General features: G+C 37.6%; 1 protein-coding gene and 1 pseudogene across 1 annotated transcript; both read right to left on the bottom strand.

The window, feature by feature from the left end:
• Nucleotides 1-360: 360 nt before the first annotated feature.
• Nucleotides 361-1,937, bottom strand: LOC113507497 (annotated as a pseudogene).
• Nucleotides 1,938-19,267: 17,330 nt separating this feature from the next.
• LOC113507498 lies at nt 19,268-19,684 on the bottom strand. The gene has a single exon (XM_026890351.1). It carries the CDS (start codon nt 19,682-19,684, stop codon nt 19,268-19,270), a length of 417 nt encoding a protein of 138 aa, XP_026746152.1.
• Between the last annotated feature and the right edge of the window lie 1,466 nt (nt 19,685-21,150).

The raw sequence follows: 21,150 nt of genomic DNA, 5'->3' as shown, positions 1-21,150 counted from the left end.
ATGCGTTAAGTACTAAATTTATCCTTACATATTTGTAGAGGCTTATAGAGGAGCTCGTGGCTAATATATAACCGCATAAGTGATACGATCACAGGTTAAGCTATGCTTGACGTGGTTGGTCTGTAGATGGGTGACCATCTTTTTCATAACGAGTTCCTCCGTGTTTCGGAAGGCACGTTAAATTGTGGGACCCGGCTGTTATTCCTACATCTTTGACAGTCGTTACAGGTAGTCAGAAGCTTGAAAAAGTCTGACAGCCAGTCTAACCAAGGGGTATCGTGTTGCCCAGGTAACTGGGTTAAGGAGGTGAGATAGGCAGTCGCTCCTTGTAAAACACTGGTACTTAGCTGAAACCGGTTAGACTGGTAGCCGACCCCAACATAGTTGGGAAAAGGCTAGGCCAATGATGATTTGTAGAGGCCTATAAATCAAACTAATCTAAAAATAAATAATATAAAGACTATTTTGAGTGAAATACAGCAAAAAAGTTTCGATTTTTAGTGTGACACAATGCCACCTTACATTTAGTACACTCAGTCCGCGAAAAACCTTTACAACCGGGAAGTTTGCATCTATTTCTAAAAGTGCATCTTTTTTCTCCGTGGCCTAAGCCATCAGTCCGCACGTCTCTTGGAGGAACGGGTTTCATTGGACCCCGATGTCTTTTTGCTTCTATCTCCCGATCTATAGTACTGCTTGAAGGTCTTCCTCTTTTGGGTTTAGTATTTTTTTTATAATTGCATAATGTCTCCGCAAGATCTGATCTGTAATCACCTAGTGTCATGTTTGGGTGGCCTTTTCTATAAAGTACCCATGAATTTATTACCGCCATGTCGATCATGTGATAAAATAATCGAATGTACCATTTTCGACTTTTGATTCGAATTTTGTAGCGGCCCAAATAACTGTCCATCAAATCTACTCCACCCATGTGGGCATTGTAATCTTTTACAATTTTTTGAGAGGCAACAGAGACTTTTTTCTTTTGTTTCTTATCAAATCTGCTGACAGTTTCTGCTGGTTCGGAACCAACATAAGTAGATGCCAACGTAACAAGCTTATTATCCTTCCAACAAGTTACCGAGATATCTACACCTTCATAGCCTGCTACGAGTTCCTCATATGATCCCCTTGGAACAGAGTCCTTCATGAACTCTTTTACTACCGGCAACTTACAGGTTTTACCGAGGCGGTTCCTCTGAATTGTGCCCAATGCATATATACCTTGAGTATGTAGGTAATATAACAAAGGAATTGACGAATAAAAATTATCAAAATAAATTATGTGATTCATTCTTCGTGGAACTGGACGGCACAATCTGATGACTGTGTTGCCTACTACCCCAAGGTCAGGTTCATCACTTAAAATATTGGAATGGTGTTTCCAGTTGGGCAAACTCTGGGGAAAGGTCTGTATTACCTGTGAAATTTATGCGGTCTTCTCTAAACTCCAAATTACTTTTTTTCCATATAAGTTGCCTACTTCGTTGCCTCCAGGCCGCTGCACTAATTATACCTGATGGGTATGGGGATATGGGGATACCTGGTGGCTGACTAAGTGATGGCCCTGGAACTGAAAACTCATCCTGTAGATGGTCTTCTTCAGTAGGTAAATCGGTATTTGCATCGTACTGGTCTTCTTCTGCATTTTCTAAATCCTGTATCAGATCTTGTACATTCGAGTAGTAATCTATGTAATTTTCGTCTCCTATTGACTCCTTCAGAAATGTCTCCATTTTCGAGAGATGATAAAATATTTTCAATATCTTTCTCTGCCAACCGCTTAGACATCCTAAAATGTGAAAAAAATAACTAAAAGCCCAAATCCAAGAAAATAATAAGCATGCACATAATATGCAACAAAAGCATAATGTAGACATTTGGCAACATACAGTTTTATTATTATTTTTATACAAATATAATAAAATTTATAACTAAAATATAAAAAAACAATAACTTACCTAATAAGAATTCATTATTTATATTACTTTTATAAGAATTTGCACTGGTATATCAATGAATACAAAAATACGGGAACACTTCTTATAACTCTATAAACTTAGTAGACCGCCAAATAGAAATGTCAAAAATAAATTAGATTTGCCGCCGAAATTGCATAATTTCTTTTTAGACACTCAATATATTTATTATCTATGGTCGTCAAAGTGCGTTCGGATACACATACCACAAGACTTCACAATAAAATAACGTGAAACGGTATGTATACATTTGGCAACAAGATGCATTTAAGGGTTAAAGTAAGAAAAATAAGCACTTTTTATAAAATCTGTTATTGGTTTTCTGAACTTTTTAACTGTGTATTCACCACAAATGTAACAAAACACATTTGGGTCATTGAGACAACTTCTTCGCGATGAAGACATGATATAAAAATCTTATTTATAGAAATGTATCGATAAGATAACAAATCATGCACAAGAAAGTACTGATTATTACCAATATTTAAAACTGCGGGTAGATCAAAAATTACACTTAGGAAAAAAAGATAAAAAATATGTTTAGTGTTGCCAGTACCTAATACAAAACCACTAACAAACTTAACCCTTTATAAGGCAAAGGGAACTAGGACAGTTACAAATTTAAACTAAACGGATTTTGTAAGCCAATGTGTTATGAATGCCTTATGTATTTTTTTTTCGTGGAAATCGAAGGGAAAATTTTGGAAAATTGGCACGGAATGTGGCCCAAGTTTAATTTAGGGTTTTTTTCCAAATTTTGTATACGAAGTAGAGATTTGGGGTAGCACATATATTGTTATTTATTTTTCAAACAGCAATTACCGAAAAACCCTAGAAAAAATATAATTTCAACAAAGTTATCGAAAATAATGCCCATAACATAATTTTAAGAAAAAAGTTTAATTGCGTTTATTAATAAAATTACACAAAAATACACATTTTTACCTAAAAATTAATAACGGGTTTTATCACCCCTGGCCCTGATGACGGCTCGCATGCGATCAGGCATGCTGTGTATAATGTTTTTTATGTCTGTTTGCGATATTTCTTGCCAGGCCGCTACCAGGGCGGTTTTTAATTCATGGAGCGTCTGTGGTCGGTTAGGTCCAAGTTTTATTTTTCTTTTTAGCATGTCCCAGACATGTTCTATGGGGTTCAGGTCAGGACTTCTAGCAGGCCACTGCATTTTTTGTATACCGACCACCGAAAGGTAATCGGAAACGCAGTGCGCTGTGCGTGGTCGAGCGTTGTTCTGCATTAACAGAAAATCTGCATCACCAATGAACCCCATATACGGTAAAACGTGGTCTTGAAGAATGTGTTCGATGTATCGCGCTGCTGTTAGTCGGTTTTCAATGACGACTAACTCCGTACGGCCCTCTGAGCTTACTCCACCCCAAACCATAACAGACCCGCCATGGAAACTCACCGTTTGTGTGGTAGTGATTGGCAGAAATCGCTCTCCACGCTTTCTCCACACACGTTCCCTTAAACTTACTCTGCCCTCATCAGTCCACAACACTTTGCTCCACTGCTCGTGATTCCAATTCACGTGTTCCCGTGCAAACCGCAATCGGCATACTCGATGGTGTCTGAGCTATTCTGGCCCTCGTGCTGGTCTTCTAGCGCGTAAGCTACGTTCCTCCATCCTCCTTCTTATTGTTCGTTCACTTACGTTAATCCCTCTTGCTGTTTGTAGGCGCTGTCGTATCTCAACCGCAGTGAGAAACCGATTTCTTAGGATTTTTAAGCCAATAAAGCGGTCATCTCGAGCTGATGTGCATCTGATTCCACCACTTCCAGGTCTTCTCGTGCAGAGCCCAGTCTGGTCGTATCTTTTCAATGCATACCGCAAGGTAGTACGCGGTACCCGTAAAGTTTCAGCAATTTCTCGCTGAGTTCGCCCTTGGCTTCTAAGTAGCACAGCTTGAGCAACTTGGGCTGGAGTAAGAGCCATTTTTATTTTTATTGGGGTAGCGGGAATGATAACTCTTTACTTAGAAAACAATAAAAAAACATAAACTGCAGCCAATATGTGACAACTAAAATTTAACCACCAGTGTTCTTTGCGTGCCAATAGTGAAATGAGGTTAAATAGCCACAACAGTGAAATAAACAAACATTATTTTGGTACTTACCTTCTAAACATAACAAAAACAATAGTGTTGACAAATTGCCACTTTAAGAATAAATAAGCGACAGCAAAAAAAGCTTCATATCGCTCTGTTTAAGTTCAAAAAGAAAACTGTTTGTACTGTTTCTTCGCAGCTTTAAGTTGCTTGTTAGCACCTCGTGCAGTCCATAGCTCAAAGTCCATGTTGTAAGATATGTGTAGAATACACTCCATACAACGACTCCACATATGAAGAGTAGAAAGTCCATATTTAAAAACATCTTCCCGAACGGGTCTTGAGAATACTTCTGATAGCTTGTTCATTTCAGTCAGCTTAGCAAGGCAAATATTGCAGGTAGATGCAGATGAAGTATCCGTTATAATAGTGGCCACTTTTCCGTCGATCATTGTCATATGAATCTCGTGACTAATCTCTAGCTCTGCCCATTTTGTAGAATCGATGTTTTTTATTTCTTCCTTCAATGCAGCTTCTTCTTGCTTGATGTTTTCTGCTGTCTCTTTACAAAACTCGAATTTAATGAGCCTGCAATAATGTGTTGAAGAAGGTGTTGGGTTTTCCCATATGGTGCTATTATTTGAAACTAATTTAAGAGGGACAAGACTTGACATGAAAACCGAAGAATCACTGAAGTCTACATCTTCACTCCTTTGCTTGTAAGTGCTTTGTGAAGAAGCTCCATCGAAACCCCATTTACTAATTAACTTCAAACCTTCAGCTGACGAATCTATCGGGGTCTCGTTAATTTGAAGAATCTTCTGGACTGTCAGATCCAATAGGGCTTGAAGCTTTACTCTGGCTCCTCTCTCACTAATTTCTAAATCATGTGGATAGCATCTTTTTTTAGCTTCAAGGAGTTTGTGTTACGATCGTAACACTGGAACTTCACAATCTAACAGCACTTTCCTTAAACACAAGTATTTCCATTTTGACAGGTTCAATGATGTATAAAGACCAAGAGCATGATCTTCGTCAAAAGATTTTTTCCTATTTTTCTTAAACAAGATGGCTTGAACAATAGCAACACTAGCAGGCTTCTTCGTTATATGGTCCATAACACAAGCTAAGTCATTCTTCCTGTCTATCTTGAGTCTTTCGACTAATGCATAAGTAAGTTCTTCCGGCGAATAGTCCAAAAGAAACTCCGAACGTCTTTTCTTCGGTTTGTTGCTGAGATCAACAAAAGGCTTCCCAATCTGAACTTCGGTAGATGTGCCCACAGCTGTTGTACTAGATGTCGACGGAATCACAGCTTCTGTAGTATCGATGTCAGCTGAAGTATTGAGTGACGATATGTTTTCAATAAGCTCGTCTTGGACCTGAAAAATATGGGATAAATTAAAAGTAGTGCAATTTGGCCAACTAATGTTTGATTGTAACCATGCACACTGAAATTTTGCTTCAATTGCGGTCACCTATATTTTATCCCTTCATCTTATAGATCCAGCGAAGAACTATAACTTCTGGGAAGAAACCACGATTTTTTTAGAAGTTATTTAAAGTTATGCTGACGTCAGAAAAAAAACTGTTTTTATTTGTACATTTCAAAATAATAATATGATTTACATAAATCATTGTTTTTATCACAGTAACAATACAATATCTAACTTCATACAAAGTTAGGGCATTGCATCTACGACGTACAAAGAGAAATCGTTTTTTTTTTTCGATTTTCACTAAATTGCGATTTTCTCCGTATTCCTATCGATTCCGTGTCTGATTTTAAGTTTGAGCATGCATAATATAGTGATTAACAATACGAAATAAAAAGCAAATAAGTTAACAGTGGGACTTGGGAAATATTACATTTCTAAAATTTCTATAGAATTTCTATGGAAACAGGGTTGTCAACTACTTTTACGGATTTTATCGCGGTTTAATTTTTGATTTTAGTTCCCGACGTTTCGACACCTTTGCAGGTATCATGGTCACGGGCAGACTGAGATGGTGTTCATCTGACAGAAGATGTTGCTCGTTCTACCTTCATATTTTTAATTAATTATTTGTGGTCCGACCTACGCAGTATGAGCTCACTGTGTCGTGATGTCTTGCAGCGCTGCTCTTGGGTTTAGCCTTGAGTTTTTGTATTACTGGGCCCCAAGTAGGTGATATCTTCCAGCCATCTTCTCTAATGAAATTAGGGGGTTTTTTAATCTCAATAGCCTCGCGAAACATCCTAGGTAGGAATTTGGATTCTTTAGCGAGGATCTGTGGTTGATCAAATCTAATATATTACCGCATAAAATCCGTAAAAGTAGTTTCATTTCAATGTCTAACATTTGCGTAAACCTAAGAAACCACCAGGGTTGTCAAATTGCATAATGCCTATTTTTCTTTATTTTATTCAAATGGGAAGATGTTTTATTAAATAAAATTGATAATGTTCGAGCCGGCGAGCCGTTCCATTTTTAACCGACTTCAAAAAAGGAGGAGGTTATCAATTCGACTGTATTTTTTTTTATGTTTGTTACCTCATAACTTGCGACTGGGTGAACCGATTTTGATGATTCTTTTTTTATTTGAAAGCTGGTGCTTCCCGTGTGGTCCCATTGTCATTGCCATTTCAATGTCTGATGATGGGATCTTGGAGAAATCGAGGGAACTGTTCAAATAACAACAGCATATCAACCGGGATTGCTGCTATCGCATATCTATGCTTTGTTTACGCCATCACACAACATAATACTGTACTCACTAAAAAGGGTAAAATAAAAAAAAAACTTAAAAAAAAAAACTAGGTAACCGACTTCTAAAAAAACACAAAAAAGTGTAAAAACACTTTTTTTGTTTTTTTTGAAGTCGGTTAGTTTTTTTTTTGAAAAAGTTTTTTTTTACTCTTTGACATCCGAAGATATTAAAACTTCTTCAGATGGTAAAATAATATTTTCATCGTCTTTGGTTTCTTCAAGCAAGTCCTCGTGATTCAAAACATTTCCGGTTGATGATCTTAAAAGCCAAAGAACTTTTTCAGGTAGAATCAATCGCTTGTTATTTTTTTGGCGACTACTGAGTGACATCATGGATAGAAATGGATCTGAAGATTCTAAAGCTCGGTGAAATAGGTCAAGCACAGTTGACTTCCTGTTTAATTTTCTTGTATGGTGTTCTCTATCATAACGCCAGAATTTGTAACGAGATTCTGAAGCTTGCTCACTCAGCATACCAATTGGTAACGGACTAGACTTTATTATTTGACTTCCGTGAGCTAATATTTTGTGAAGTGTAACTGACATGTAGCACCACTCGTATTTTTCTACATATTTTGCAGCTAAATTCGTACAAAATTCATGAAACTTTTCAGGATCTATTTCAAAACTACTTGACAGCGCCACTAATATAACATGTAAATCATCTACAAGCCATTCTTCGACGCCTTGAATGTTTGCAAATGTTTTTCTATGTAAGTACGATAGAGCAGTGCGGGCTGTGTTTCCGTCATTGGATGTTCCTGAATTCGGACGTACAACATCGACTGCCAAAGACATTTTAGCATAAATTTCAGCTTGGATTCTTGTTTTCCGCTCCTCAACAATCTTGGCCTCAGTCGATTTTTTTGAGACTCTCCATTTTCGCACTGCTGGGTCATTTTTGTATCCTAAATGAAGAAGAAACTCAAAAATTCTAATCCATGCGTGCAACGGGCTGAGACCATATTTTAGCGCTTCCGAATTAACTGGCCTCCCCGAAATCTTATCGGGTTTTTTAAATTCTGTAGATGTGGCACCGCAACACGCGCATCGTAATTGAGATTTAGTATCCGTAATCGCGTTAAATACCTTGCCGTCAATTTAGGTCAAATATAATTTGGGATCTCCAATGACACTATTCCCGGCGCTAGTTTCGGCATAAATAGATGTGAGATCTTTCATTTCCTCCTCAACCCGGTTTTTTTCTTGCAAAGTCAATTCTTTAGATTCAGATCGATACTGAATCTTGATAGGGCGACAAAACCTGTAAGATTGAGGGTTTGGGTTTGACCACAGTGCGAAACCGTCGTTAGTTTTTATTCTTAAAGGTATGTATATAAGTTGTTGTAAATATACTATGTTCGTCATTTTCGCAATCTGAAGAACTTTGCTTATACATCGATTGTCCCGTACTGCCATCAAACCCCCAAGAACCCTGAAAAACGCAATAAATTGTATCGAATTGTTTTTGGTTGCAGTACTCGTTAATACTTTCATCTAATGATTCAACGAGTCGACGAAACGAGTGCATAATCAGGCTGAGGAGAGAGACTGTTGCTTCTCTTTCTGTTACTAGAACTTCGTCATCGGGATAGCATTTTTTTTTGTTGATAGCACTTTATAATAGGCTGGGTAAATAATGTGTCCTCGTGATTTTGCACCATTATAGATAGTTAAATAGTCCTCAACAGTAAGTTTTCTGTCTATAATTAAACAAAGAGATTCTTCAGGGCTATACTGTTGTTGATGTGCACTTTCTCGATTTGATTTTATCATTTTTGCGATTGTTGTTGCTGCAGTAGGGGTTTTTAGGCATTCTTTAATGACAAACTCGCAATCAACGGCAGATTTGCTACTAAGTTTATTGCCGTCTTCATCTGTTACAATTTTCGAGAAAGCTTTTAACATTTTGGCTGCAGGTTGATCTTCTAATTCATCTGCAAGACGTTTCGATACGCGCCGCTGCTGACGATTGCTCAAACTTTCGTATTGTTTAAAAGTGGAAGGATCCAATGAAACAGGAGGAGGGTTTGTTGATTCTGTGATGCATTCCATCTCTCTGGATGTAGAAGGAGCATCTACTTGTCCAATGTTAGTTTCTTTCACTTCTGCACTGATTTGAGTGGATTCGGAAATTGTTTCTCGTATTTCTATGTCTGGCGATATCTTATCATCAGAGCTTACGACAGATTCTTTTAACAACACTCCCAGATCAAAGTTAGTCGAAAGCCGAATATTGTTTTTCTTTATAAAAACCGACTGCTTTCTGTGGCAATCCTTGTATTTCTTTTCACATTTGCTTATGAATTTTGTCAGTGTATTTTGAAAAAAATGGCGTTCATGACTATTTCGGTTCGCTGAGTAACATCCAAATCATTTGATTCCAATATTTTTAAGACCTCAAGACGAGTCAACTTCAATGGTATATTTGTCGTATATGTGTCACGCATTGCTGCGCTAGTATTTTCATTCTCGTTAGAATGATAATCTGCCACTTATTTTTTCTTTGTCTTTCTTCTTCTTCCATCTATAAGTCTTTTCTCGGGTGTGTTCGTCAATATTCTAGTTTTTCCCTTCTTCCGTTTCATACCCTGCAATTTCCTGGGGCCGGCCTTCGTATACGGTCTTACTACATCAGGTGTTACATTGACAGTGCCACTAATCTGACTTCTAGAGGGAGATTCCAGTTTAGATGGCCCAATGACTTCCACATTTGAACTTGTACAATCCTCTAGACTCTGATTTTCCCCTGTTGAAGGCTGTTCAGTGACAGGTTGGTCTGAAATAGATTGTTCTGAAGGAAAATTACCCTCTTCCGACAAGCAGCGATCAGTTATAGAAGAAAAAGCGAAATCGTCATCGGAGAAAATATTTGAATTCAATGGCCATATGCCAGATTTTTCAAATCCACTTTGAATATTCTGCAACTTGAATGCTAGTGGAATGGCTTTTGCTGCTAATTTGGTATTTCATAAATTGTTACTGTTTTGGCCGGATTGCTTACCATCCAATCTGTTACAGCAGTGTTATAATAAGTTTTGAGTGGTCCATAGACAGTCAGGTCTAGAGGTTGCAGTTTATGGCTGCAGTGCGGTGGAAAAGTCATTAAAACAATGCCTGATTGTTTCCAAAAATCGAGAACTGGTACTGAAATATGGCTCTCATGATTATCCAGCAGCAAAAGAACTGGCGATGAAGGCGTTGGTTTTGCGTGTTTGGCGAAATGATGAATATATTTGAAAAAAATTGGTGATGTCATCCACCCTGAAGGATGTGCTGCTCCATCTGAACCAACAGGGGCATCATTTAGCACATATGTTTTGAAATTAACCCGTGGGAATATGAAAAATGGTGGTATTCAGTTACCCAATGCATTAATACCACAGCAAACCGTTACAAGCGTCCCTCTTTCAGCAGACGTTACTTGCCCAACTAGCTTAGTGCCTCTGAGAGCAATCACTTTCTGGGTTCGTTGCACCGTTGATAATCCAGTTTCGTCTATATTGTAAATAGACTCAGGGCCGAAGCGATGCCGTTCATACACAGTTTTAAGATTTTCAAAAAAATCTCCGACATTTTTCTTATTGAAGCTTGTGGCCCGTGACAGACTGGTAGCCTCTGGTGTCCTTATCGAAAGTTAAAGCTGTCTTTAAAAAAATCCCCTTATCCAGTCTTTGGATGCAAGTTTCTTCTGTGTCCAGTTAACTGGTATTTTTATTTTAATGGCAGTGGCGTATTCATAAACCAATTCGCGTGTTTTCAGTTTTGAAAGTCCATGGTTTAGTTTAAACGATGTTACAAGATATTCTGAAATTTTCTCTTCTTCATCTTTTGTGAATATTTGAGACGATATAAATTTACAAGAATTATCTTTTACGACACCACCCTGCTTGATATACCTTTGAAGGTTAGATCTCGGTATGTCATATTTATTCGCAGTAATTTTAATTTAAGCACCTTTGGAAACTTCCAATGCGCGCAAAATAATATCTTTAGGGATTTCACGTCGCTTATTTTTCTTTTTAAATGAAGACGGCAGTGTCCTAAAAAGAAATGATTAACCATTCAATCCAATAGGCATAGCAAAAAGGCACAAAAGTTTGACACCAAAATATACTAAAAACAGAGGGAGCATTGGGCATGCCCAAACCTCCCTCCTACCTGCGTGCCCAATGCTCCCCATAACCTCACTTTTCAATAGATTAGAATAAGATTATTTTTATCAAATGTAGAAACCTAATTGACAGGCAAATATAATATTCAACTATATAATATTACTAATATAATATTTAACTTACACTTTCTTGCAGATGTCTTTGATAAGTTACATCAAATCTATACTAATATACAACGTGTAACGGAATAAACGCAAGACCTCAGACACCCCAATTAGAAAATTAAATTATAGAACTAAAGAAACATCTGTAATTCGATTTACCTAAAGAACGCTATGTTTTTTTTATAAAATAGTTGTCCTAGCTGGACGCATAATGTTTGAGCATATTACTGTATCCCTACGCACACACTCATAGCGCATACTCGTGCGCGTGCCTACGTAACATGTAGGTAGGAGTAGAAAGCAATGCATGTAAGCTTAGGTATGTATCTTTACGTTTAATGGCCGAATATTACGTACCTAGCTGATATTAGTAAGTTGTGGTATTACCCTATTAATTATTGTTGCCAGCCTTTGCCCAGCTGTGGGACAGTATACGCTAAATAAAAAAAATAAAAAAATATTGTTAGTTGCCTAACTAGTAAAATAATGATTTCATCTTTACATCACACTTACAGGCTTTTTTTATGGTGGGAAAAATCATCTAATGACGAATCCCGCTCTTGGGCGGAGCGAGAGACAGTGTCAGACTCTTACTGACTAAACGACCCACCCCGTTCCAACGTTGCCTTTCGCACTGGGTCCAGGCCTTCTTTTCAGAAAAAGAACCCGGGCCCCAGCTGGCTTCGACCCTATTACAGGGTCCCTACGTTTTTCGGACAACTCCTTGAGGCGCGCGGGAACAGTGCGTGCCGTCGACGACTGGGCTTGGTCCGGAATCTTACCAGACGACTGAACGGCGAACTACCCATTGCTCGCCGTCCGCACACTTACTACTACAGGCTTTGAACTTCGAATAATTCAGTTCAACTACGGATAGCTAAGAAGTACTTTTAAATTGAGCAACCTTTCATCCCACTGCGATTTATCAGTACGGCAATACCTAAAGTCAGACATGTCACGCGTCTTTTAACCGATTTCGCGATATTACCACCTACTCGTCAGTGTGTTTACATTTTTAAGGTTCCGTACCAAGAGGATAAAATTGTCCCTGTTGTTAAGACTTCGCTGTTGCCGCTATAAAAAGAAATACTAAAAACGGAATAAAATGAATATTTAAATGGGTTATTCATACAACAAACGTGAATTTTTGGCGGTTTTTTGTCGATAATGGTACTGAATCTTTCGTGCGCGAGTCCAACTCGCACTTGGCCGGTTTTATTATTACGTAGGTATAAAACATATTCAGTGTTTAAAAGATTTCAATCATTTATGCATTTACAGTAGTAAATAAGTATTACGAAGGTACATACCTGAGCTATTTACACTAAATACTTCTTCTTCGTCCTCTTTTTAAAAGATTTTCAAAATGTCCACCACCTTGCTCGGTACACATTATTGCACGTTTTCTTAAGTTAATGTTTAATTTGTTAAGCACTTCAGTTTCACTTTTCACTTTAACAAACGCGAGTTCAATTTTATGTTTGAGGTCATTTATACTGGTTGCTTCGTTTACATACACTAGCGATTTTATTCGACCCCACAAAAAAAAGTCCAACGGTGTTAGATCGGCAGATCTGGGAGGCCAAGGTATAGGTCCTCCACGTCCAATCCAATGAGAGCCATACTCCGCATCAAGATGCCGTCGAACGTTCCACGTGAAATGCGCGGGAGCTCCATCATGTTGGTAAAACACGGGTCGTCGTAACAACGAGAGAGAGACCTCCTCCAATAACTGGGGCAATATCTCTTGCAAGAAGTGTAGGTAGGTATCTCCAGTCAACCTCGGTAAAAACACAGGGCCGAGTATGTGTGTACCTACAACTCCCGCCCACACGTTCACGGAGAACCTGTGCTGAAATGAGTCTACACGACATGCATGTGGATTTTCGTGCCTCCACAAATGTATGTTATGTTGGTGTTAAATACCAACTCGTGTGAAGGTGCTCTCGTCCGTCCAGATGATGTTTCGTTGCCAGTTTTCCAACAACCATCTACAAAATTGCAGTCGTGGCAAGTAGTCAGTCGGCATTAGCTCCTGACAACGTCGTAGATGGAAGGGGTGTTCGCCATCAGCACGTAACGTTCTCCACACGTACATGTGGCTGCAGTCAAACAACGACGCTGCTTCCCTCGTGCTGCTCTCTGGATGTTCATCGAAATAATCGAGAATGTTTTCCTGCAAACGAGTAGAGCGCACATTCGTCCCTCTATCCAAGGCCGTGTTAGGACGAAACGTACCGAAGTCCCTCAGGCGCTGAGTTGCACCTAGCATTGTCCTGGCGCTCACTCTGGTACCATGTCGTTCATTGAAGACTCGACACGCTAACACCACATTATCGTCGCAACGAGCCAGTGTCCTCACCATCTCAGTACACTGGATATTGCTGTACCGGAAAGCCATCGCGCGCGTAAACAACAACAACAAAATTGCGTAATTCACTTGTCGGTTGCCGGCGAATGACTAATTTGGCGGCACGTGCGCCGGCGGCATATCAAACAAAAGCGGGAACTCAAAGGGCTAAGTCAGTAAATTATTGCATCTCGCTCTTTCATATTGATTTAGCGTTTGCAAAAAACGTACCTATGATTTTCTAATATTTTGTCATTTCTCTACAAAATATTGTGAATGCGGGATTACAAATTCAGTAATGCATTTAAAAAAGCTTTATTGCTTTGAGATAAGTTTGAAATTTCCTAAAATGATGTTTTTATTTAACTAGCTGAAATGTAAAAACCTACGTGTGTGTGTAGGTAAGGATAGAAATGATATTGTTATTTTTACAAATTCGGTTGTGCAGTTAAGTAAGACGTATTGCTTGGAAATAAAGACTAATCTTTCTAAAATTAAATATTTTACCTTTCGCACACCATCATACTTTATTCTAAAATGTATTGATTTTTTTACGTGTGTGTATGGATGGATATTAAGCGATCTACAAATTCAGCCGTGCATTTTTATGGGCTTTTATTACTTTGAGCTAAGGGTTATAATTCCCTAAATAAAATATTTGATTACGTTGGTTTTACGCAGTGGTCCTAATTTAGATTAAATGAAGGATATTTCTGGAGAAAATTAACACATATAAATAATGATGGGAATCGATTCAGAAGCCGATTCTGAGCAAACTACTTTCAGGTCTTGCGTTTATTCTGTTACATGTTGTATAAAGCTGAAGAGTTTGTTTGTTTGAACGCGCTAATCTAAGGAACTACTGGTCGACATTGAAAAATTATTTTTGTGTTAAATAGACTATTCATCGAGGAAAGCTTTAGGCTATAAACCATCACGCTGCGACTAATAAGAGCTAAGATATAATGGAAACTGTGAAAAAAAACCGGGCAGGTATTCCTAAATCATAACTTATATCGTCTAACCACGGGGATGAAGTCGCGAGTAACAGCTAGTCACAAATAAAATATTTACTTCTGTACGCAGCAAACCGTTACGTGCATGTTACTTAACAACCAAGTGAAATGACAGCTGACACTTTAGATAAGCGGTGTTGCTAGTGAATAAAGTATAGTGCTGAGGTAGAAAACAAAAAATATCTACGAAAGTTTTGGAGAAATGAGGGGGTGCCCAAACCTCCCGACTGCCCAATGCTCCCCTACCTCCCCTACATGAGCAATAGAGACACACAATGCCGAGCCGAAAAACAAACGTCTAATAACACATTACATACGATTACACTTTTCTTATTAAAATTAATAACAACTGGAACTGGACTGGTATTGTTAAAAAGTGATAAAAATAAATATCATTTTTTATTGATTACGCTTTTTAACAATACCAGTTGTTCGAATACATCATCATTCATTTTTCTTCTGTGAGGTCTCATAATCATGCCACCATACGAAAAAAGTCTTTCTACTGGTGCTGAACTCGGTGAGGATGTGTTGTATTTAAAAAATACTTTTTTTATTGTAGGATAAGCATTTAGCATCTTCAGACTTGTGCTCTCATCCTTTAAATATTGCAGGGTTTCCAGATCGATTGTAGTATTATTAGCACTACCACCCTCACTGGTTGCAGAGGAGTCTGAATCCTCGAACATGTAATAAGACTCGCTATTTCTTCTTTTTCTTTCTGATGTCTGTGATGGGAGGCAACTTTTTGAATTTTCATTAACAGGTTCACAGTCCACAGACCACATGCGGTCTGTGGACGGAAAGCACTATCAGTCCACAGACCACATGTGGTCTGTTCGTCGATACAAATTTCAGGATTTTTAGAGCTGTGGACGTAGAGAGAACTGCGTTTATTTAACATGGACTTGACAGGACATATCCTAGAACAGTGGTTCTCAAACTTTTTTAAAGACGGAACCCTTTTGGGAAGCGAAATACTTGATGGAACCCTACAATAAAACAATTGTTTTTATAAGTGTATTCTTTATAAATCAGAATAATGAAAGTACAATGTAACAATTACTAATTATTATTTACTTCACCAATTGCCAAGGACAATAATTGAAAACATTAAAAAAGAAAAAATCTAACTAGTGGGAGGTATGAAACTGTTTTTTATTTTTCATCAATTGGTTGAAATCAGGTTCGATGGAAGAAAGTTGGAGTCTCATATCAGCTTCGGCGTCCAGTCTATTGCGATATTTTGTTTTCGTGGCTGCGTAGGTAGAGAATCCTGTTTCGCACAAATATGTAGTTGGGAACGGGAGAAGAATATCCAGAGCTATTTGGCCAAGCATTGCATATTCATCTTGGATTTTGCACCAAAAATCATTGAGAGGCGTCGTTTTGAACAGTGACTCCATACTTGTGTCTGATGACATTTCTAAAAGAGATTCATATATCTCGTTTGACATGTTTTCAGGCTTTTCCAAGTTGGGTATAAAAGGATTATTAATCCATGAATTCACTTTAATTGTTGTATTGTGTTCTTCGGGAAAATACTTTTCAAAAGATGCGCGCATCGAACTGAGATATTGGACCAATTCTTCAAACACATCACCTTCAAACATTTCTGAATCGTTTTCGCTAACAAACTCACTGAGTAACGTAAAACTTTCTATTTCTTTCTTACCAATGCAAATGATCCAAAAATCTAATTTTCTTTTAAAAGCAGTTATTTTATTATAGGCCTGAAACACTGTTATCTGTTTACCTTGCAACGATAAATTCAATTCGTTAAGTTTTTGAAAGATATCCGCCATAAAAGCCAATCGGAACAACCAAGTTTTATCATACAAACGGTCCTTCAAATTAAAAGAAGTATCTGCTGCAAGAAACATTTGTAACTCGGCTCTAAGTTCAAATAGCCTTGTTAAATTTTTACCCCGAGACAGCCATCGCACTTTTGCGTGGAGCAGCAGTGTTTTATGTTTGCTGCCATAATCTTCACACAATAATGAGAACAATCGGGATTGTAGTGGTCGTGATTTGATAAAATTAATTATATTTACCGCTTCATCCATAACTAATTTTAGATTTGAAGGCATTTGCTTCATCGCAAGTGCTTGTCTATGCAGAATACAATGACTGGAACTACAATTAGGCGCTTTATTTTTCATTCGTGACACTGCTCCAGCTGTTTTACCTGTCATCGCCTTGGCCCCATCTGTACAAATGTCAATGCAATTGTTGAAACTGAGATTATTTTCTTCAAAAAATATATTTATTTTATTAAAAATTTCTTCCCCGGTAGTGTTTGTAAGCAGCGGTGAACACATTAGCATGTGAATGTCTTCTTCAAAATAACTTTTATATGGATATCTCACAATGACCAGCAGGATAGCCAAACCAGCGACATCAGTCGACTCGTCCATTTGCAAGGCGAATCGTGTATTTTGTAGACGTGTAACTAGTTCTTGTTTGACGTAGCTTGCCAGATCATGGATTCGTCGTGAAACTGTATCGTTTGATAGCGGAACAGTAGAAAGATGCTTTGCAGATTTTTCATCAAGCATACATTTTGTTATGTCTAATACACATGGTTTTATTAAATTTTCAGCGATAGTGTGCGCTTCACCTGCTTGTGCAATGCGATAGCTAACTAAATATGATGCCTCCGTGGCCTTTTCGTTGATAGTTTGTGTTACATGCATCATATTTTTTTGACTTTCTAATAACTGGTCTTTTTTGCGAATAAAAAATTCTTTATTCTTGTCTTTAGACTCGGGGTGTACAGTTTCTAAATGTCGGCGCAATTTGGCAGGTGCCATGGAACTATTAGGAGAACTACTAGGAAGCAGTTTACTACAGAGCATGCAGAGAGGTGAGCCGTTGGAATCAACAAATCCGAAACTGATATAAGATTCATCATACTTCCTTCTTTTTGTCTTTGAAACCGTCGAGCTTGACGTCTTGGCATCATCTTCTGGATCGGTGATTGCTATATTCTCCGCGCGCACTGCTTCTGAACATTCAGCGTCATTAGAAGATGTTGCAACACGTTTAACACCTTTAAGCCAACGTTCCATTCTTCTTTATTTATAATGTTACACGTCAGGATAGTGGGGTTTAAACAATGCACAATCGTTACTGCGTATAAGAGACTAAATTTAGTACGTACAGTGAAGAAATGTATAAAACTGAGACAATAGAATACAGCAGGCAGTAAAACAATGAACACTATTTTCTCGCTAGCGAGCTTGCAGGTAAGTAGGTAGTATCTTATCGCTTCGAACGCTAATCGTCAACTGACGACGCGCGACGCGCGATCGCCGCTTTTATAATTAGTCCTAGACTCGATCTCAAATATTCTCGAAAATACTCGAGTATCTTTGATAAACAAAAAGCAAAAACAAAGACAGAAATTTAAAAATTGCGTTGTAAACAATATCGACTTAATCCTTTGAAGTTAATTACGTTAGCTGCAGACGGAGGATAGAAAAAAACCAAAAATGTTCTTAACAATTTAATTAAAATAAAACTGTTTCAAATTATAATATAAAATTAGCCTAAGCTCCTATTCGAAGTATGAATATGGAATGATACAAATTACAAAATCAATCAATTAATAAGATATCGTTCATGCGTCACGTAATGCAGAATCAGCTATCAGTAATTCACAGAATTTCATCACGTTTGTGCATAGGATGTAAAGTGCAGAATAGGCGATCCTCCTTGTGTAGGGGCACGTAACATCTCCACCCGCAGATCAGCAACTATTTTAGAACTTTGAGAGAAAATGTTGCTGGGTCAGGTCCTCTGGGCATGTGATTTTCTTCCTTTTTCTCCGGTTCGGCGTAAGTATGTTCTCTGGTATTGGTAGTGTTGGGCGTGTTCTTGGTGTGTCAAGAGATAATTGAAAGTTGTAACTTCAATAAAATAAATGTCTTTAATTCAGGTTCCACAATACTTCGTTATGTCTAACTACGTACTAGGTATACGTCGAGGCAGGGCGGTGTATTGTAGACGACTGGCGACGCTCGCGAGCCACGCGCTCGGGTCCACCTATTTCATCATCAAATGCAACTCAGCAAATCGCGGTTGCCAAGCCGCTACATCACAAAATCCCTTTCTCAAATTTTTTTCTAAAGACAAAAATTTTCTTAATCTATTTAACACAATACAACTACATTGATACATCACTAGTATACCTATTCGTTAGCGTCTAAGTTTACAATGTTTCTTATGATAACATTTTAATAATTGTCAGCACTCCAACAGTCTCATGTTGCCTAATGTTTTGTATCTGTTGCTAAAAAATAGATCGTATGCACCTTACTTTCTAACATGTTTGCGGTCTCATCATCGCTTATCTCCGAGCCGACTTGACATTATATATATATTATTTAAATATAATACTAAGGGTAGTTACCATAACCTCCGTTCTGCAATAAGTAAATAACACCCTGTGGGCCGGCAACATTGGTTATGGTAACGCCAATCACAAAATAAAATATATACTATAGTCTGATTTTTAATTCGAGTCAGTAAAATGACAGGGGCAACTGTCACTTTCACAAAAAAAGGGTGACCCACTACAATAGTGATGTTCCACAATCGACCGACTTAGAAGTTTAGTCATGATTTATTTTATTAGGTATCAGAGCGTTATTTTTATTGTAAATATTTAAAGCATAACGTATTAAATAATACAATTTTAGAAATATGAACCTTCCCGGCATATTAAAACTTCTCACTACAACATTATTACTAAAGATGGGGGATTCAGAGGAATCAATAATGGAAAGTAAGAATAATACAAGTAATTTTATAGGTTTTTATTCATAACAGTTGCGATTCCGAATCCGATTCTGAATCAGTATATTCAGAATCGGAATCGGAATCAGTTACATTTATTATAAATGAATCCACACATTCGTCTATGATGTGGTCGAGTTGGCACATTTTGTCTTCGACTTTTATTGTATGGTTGATGCACTGTCGCCAATTTTCAGGTGTCACTTCTTTAACACCTTCTTCAAACAACTTTTTTACGTCTTTTATTTTAAAAGTTTTATTGTTCCTGGCGACATACCCCTTTGTTTGAGCCCAAACTAACTCTATTGGGTTGAGCTCACAGTGATAAGGGGGCAGCCGCAGGATTGTGACACCATATTCAGCGGCCAACTCTTCCACAGCATAGCGTTCGTAATTCGATTTGTGGGATTTTACAATCTCTATTAATTCAGCTTTTATCATCCTAGGTTGAAATTGAATATTTTTTTTCATTCAACCATTGAATTATATCATCTTTCCGCCAGTTTGAAGTGGGGATACGCTCGACTTTTCTAGAATGATACGGTGCGTTATCTAGTACCAGCACCGCATTTGGCCTTAAATTTGGCAAAATAGTTTTAAGCCAGTCCTCGAAACACTTTGCGTTCATTTCTTCATGATAGTCACCGGTATTTTTCTTGGATTCAAAAATTAATAAACCGTCTTCTAAAAATCCTTCATCACTGCCTATGTGGGAAATTATTAGGCGTCGACCTTTTGCCGGTTGGGCCCTTTAGGCCTGTAGTTAAACCTTTTGAAAAGGCTTGTTTGGAAGATTCTATCGTTGTATCCACCCAAACTTTACCAGTGGTATGACCTGTTAATATACAAAATTCATATAAATAATACAATACTGACACAAATACATTTTGAAACTGAAAAACTATGCACTTAATATAGTTGTAAATCAAAATATACAATTACCTTCATTAATCCACGTCTCGTCTTGATAATAAATTACTTTTTCTTGTCTCCGATATTCTTTGATTGTCGTCAAGTACCGTGCACGCCACAGAATTAAATCTTGACGATCCATCAAGCAGCTGCGTCGGTTGCGTCTCGCATATTTAAAATTTAAATGTTTTAAAACTGCTCGCATGGTACTCTTTGACATTTGGTAGGTCAGGATCATCACTTACAGCCTGATGAACCTGTAAAGTATTACAAGTATTTAATTTTTGTAAACTTCAGCGAGTCAAAAATGTGCGTTAATTACTACCTATTCAGAATCAGAAATATTTATTTGTTAAACATAGGTATTACATGAAGATCTTATCAATAAACGCAGTGCGCTATGTTTTGCCGTGAAGGCGTACACATGTTAAAATGAGAGATACTTATACTACAAAACAAAAAATTAAAAACTTATGAAAAAAACTGAAGAATTGACAATTTATACAAGAAAAGAACACAATCAAGTTAAAAAATATTCTATATAACTAATAAATATTAAATTTCACTATCATATATTATGTATGATGTGCAATTATGTATTTCGTATTGTATTATAATTTTACATACCTTGGCAATAGTTGGTGGGTCCTTCTCATAAAAGAATTGGTGAACTTTACGTCGTATCGCCGAAAAGTCAAAATCATCAATTTTATCTTTGAATGTCAGTTTGGGTCCGGATTTTTTTTGATTTGTTTACTGAACATTCTCCTTTTGTTCTTTCAGTATCCGATACACAGATCTAGTCGAAATTCCCAATATTTCAGATACTGTCTTCACACACTCATCTTTCTTTGGAACTTCGAAAGATTTTGCTGTATTTTGATTCCATACATAATTATATGCATTGAGAATCATTTGTTTCTCACTCACAACAAATGATCGACGCTTTCTTTTTGGAGGGAGACATCCATCTTTAGAGGTGGACGGTTGGGCAT

This window comes from Trichoplusia ni, unplaced genomic scaffold (genome assembly GCF_003590095.1).
Source record: "Trichoplusia ni isolate ovarian cell line Hi5 unplaced genomic scaffold, tn1 tig00002235, whole genome shotgun sequence".
Classification (NCBI taxonomy): Eukaryota; Metazoa; Arthropoda; class Insecta; order Lepidoptera; family Noctuidae; genus Trichoplusia; species Trichoplusia ni.
The sequence above is the reverse complement of the archived record's forward strand: the minus strand, read 5'-3'. Positions and strand labels throughout refer to the sequence as shown.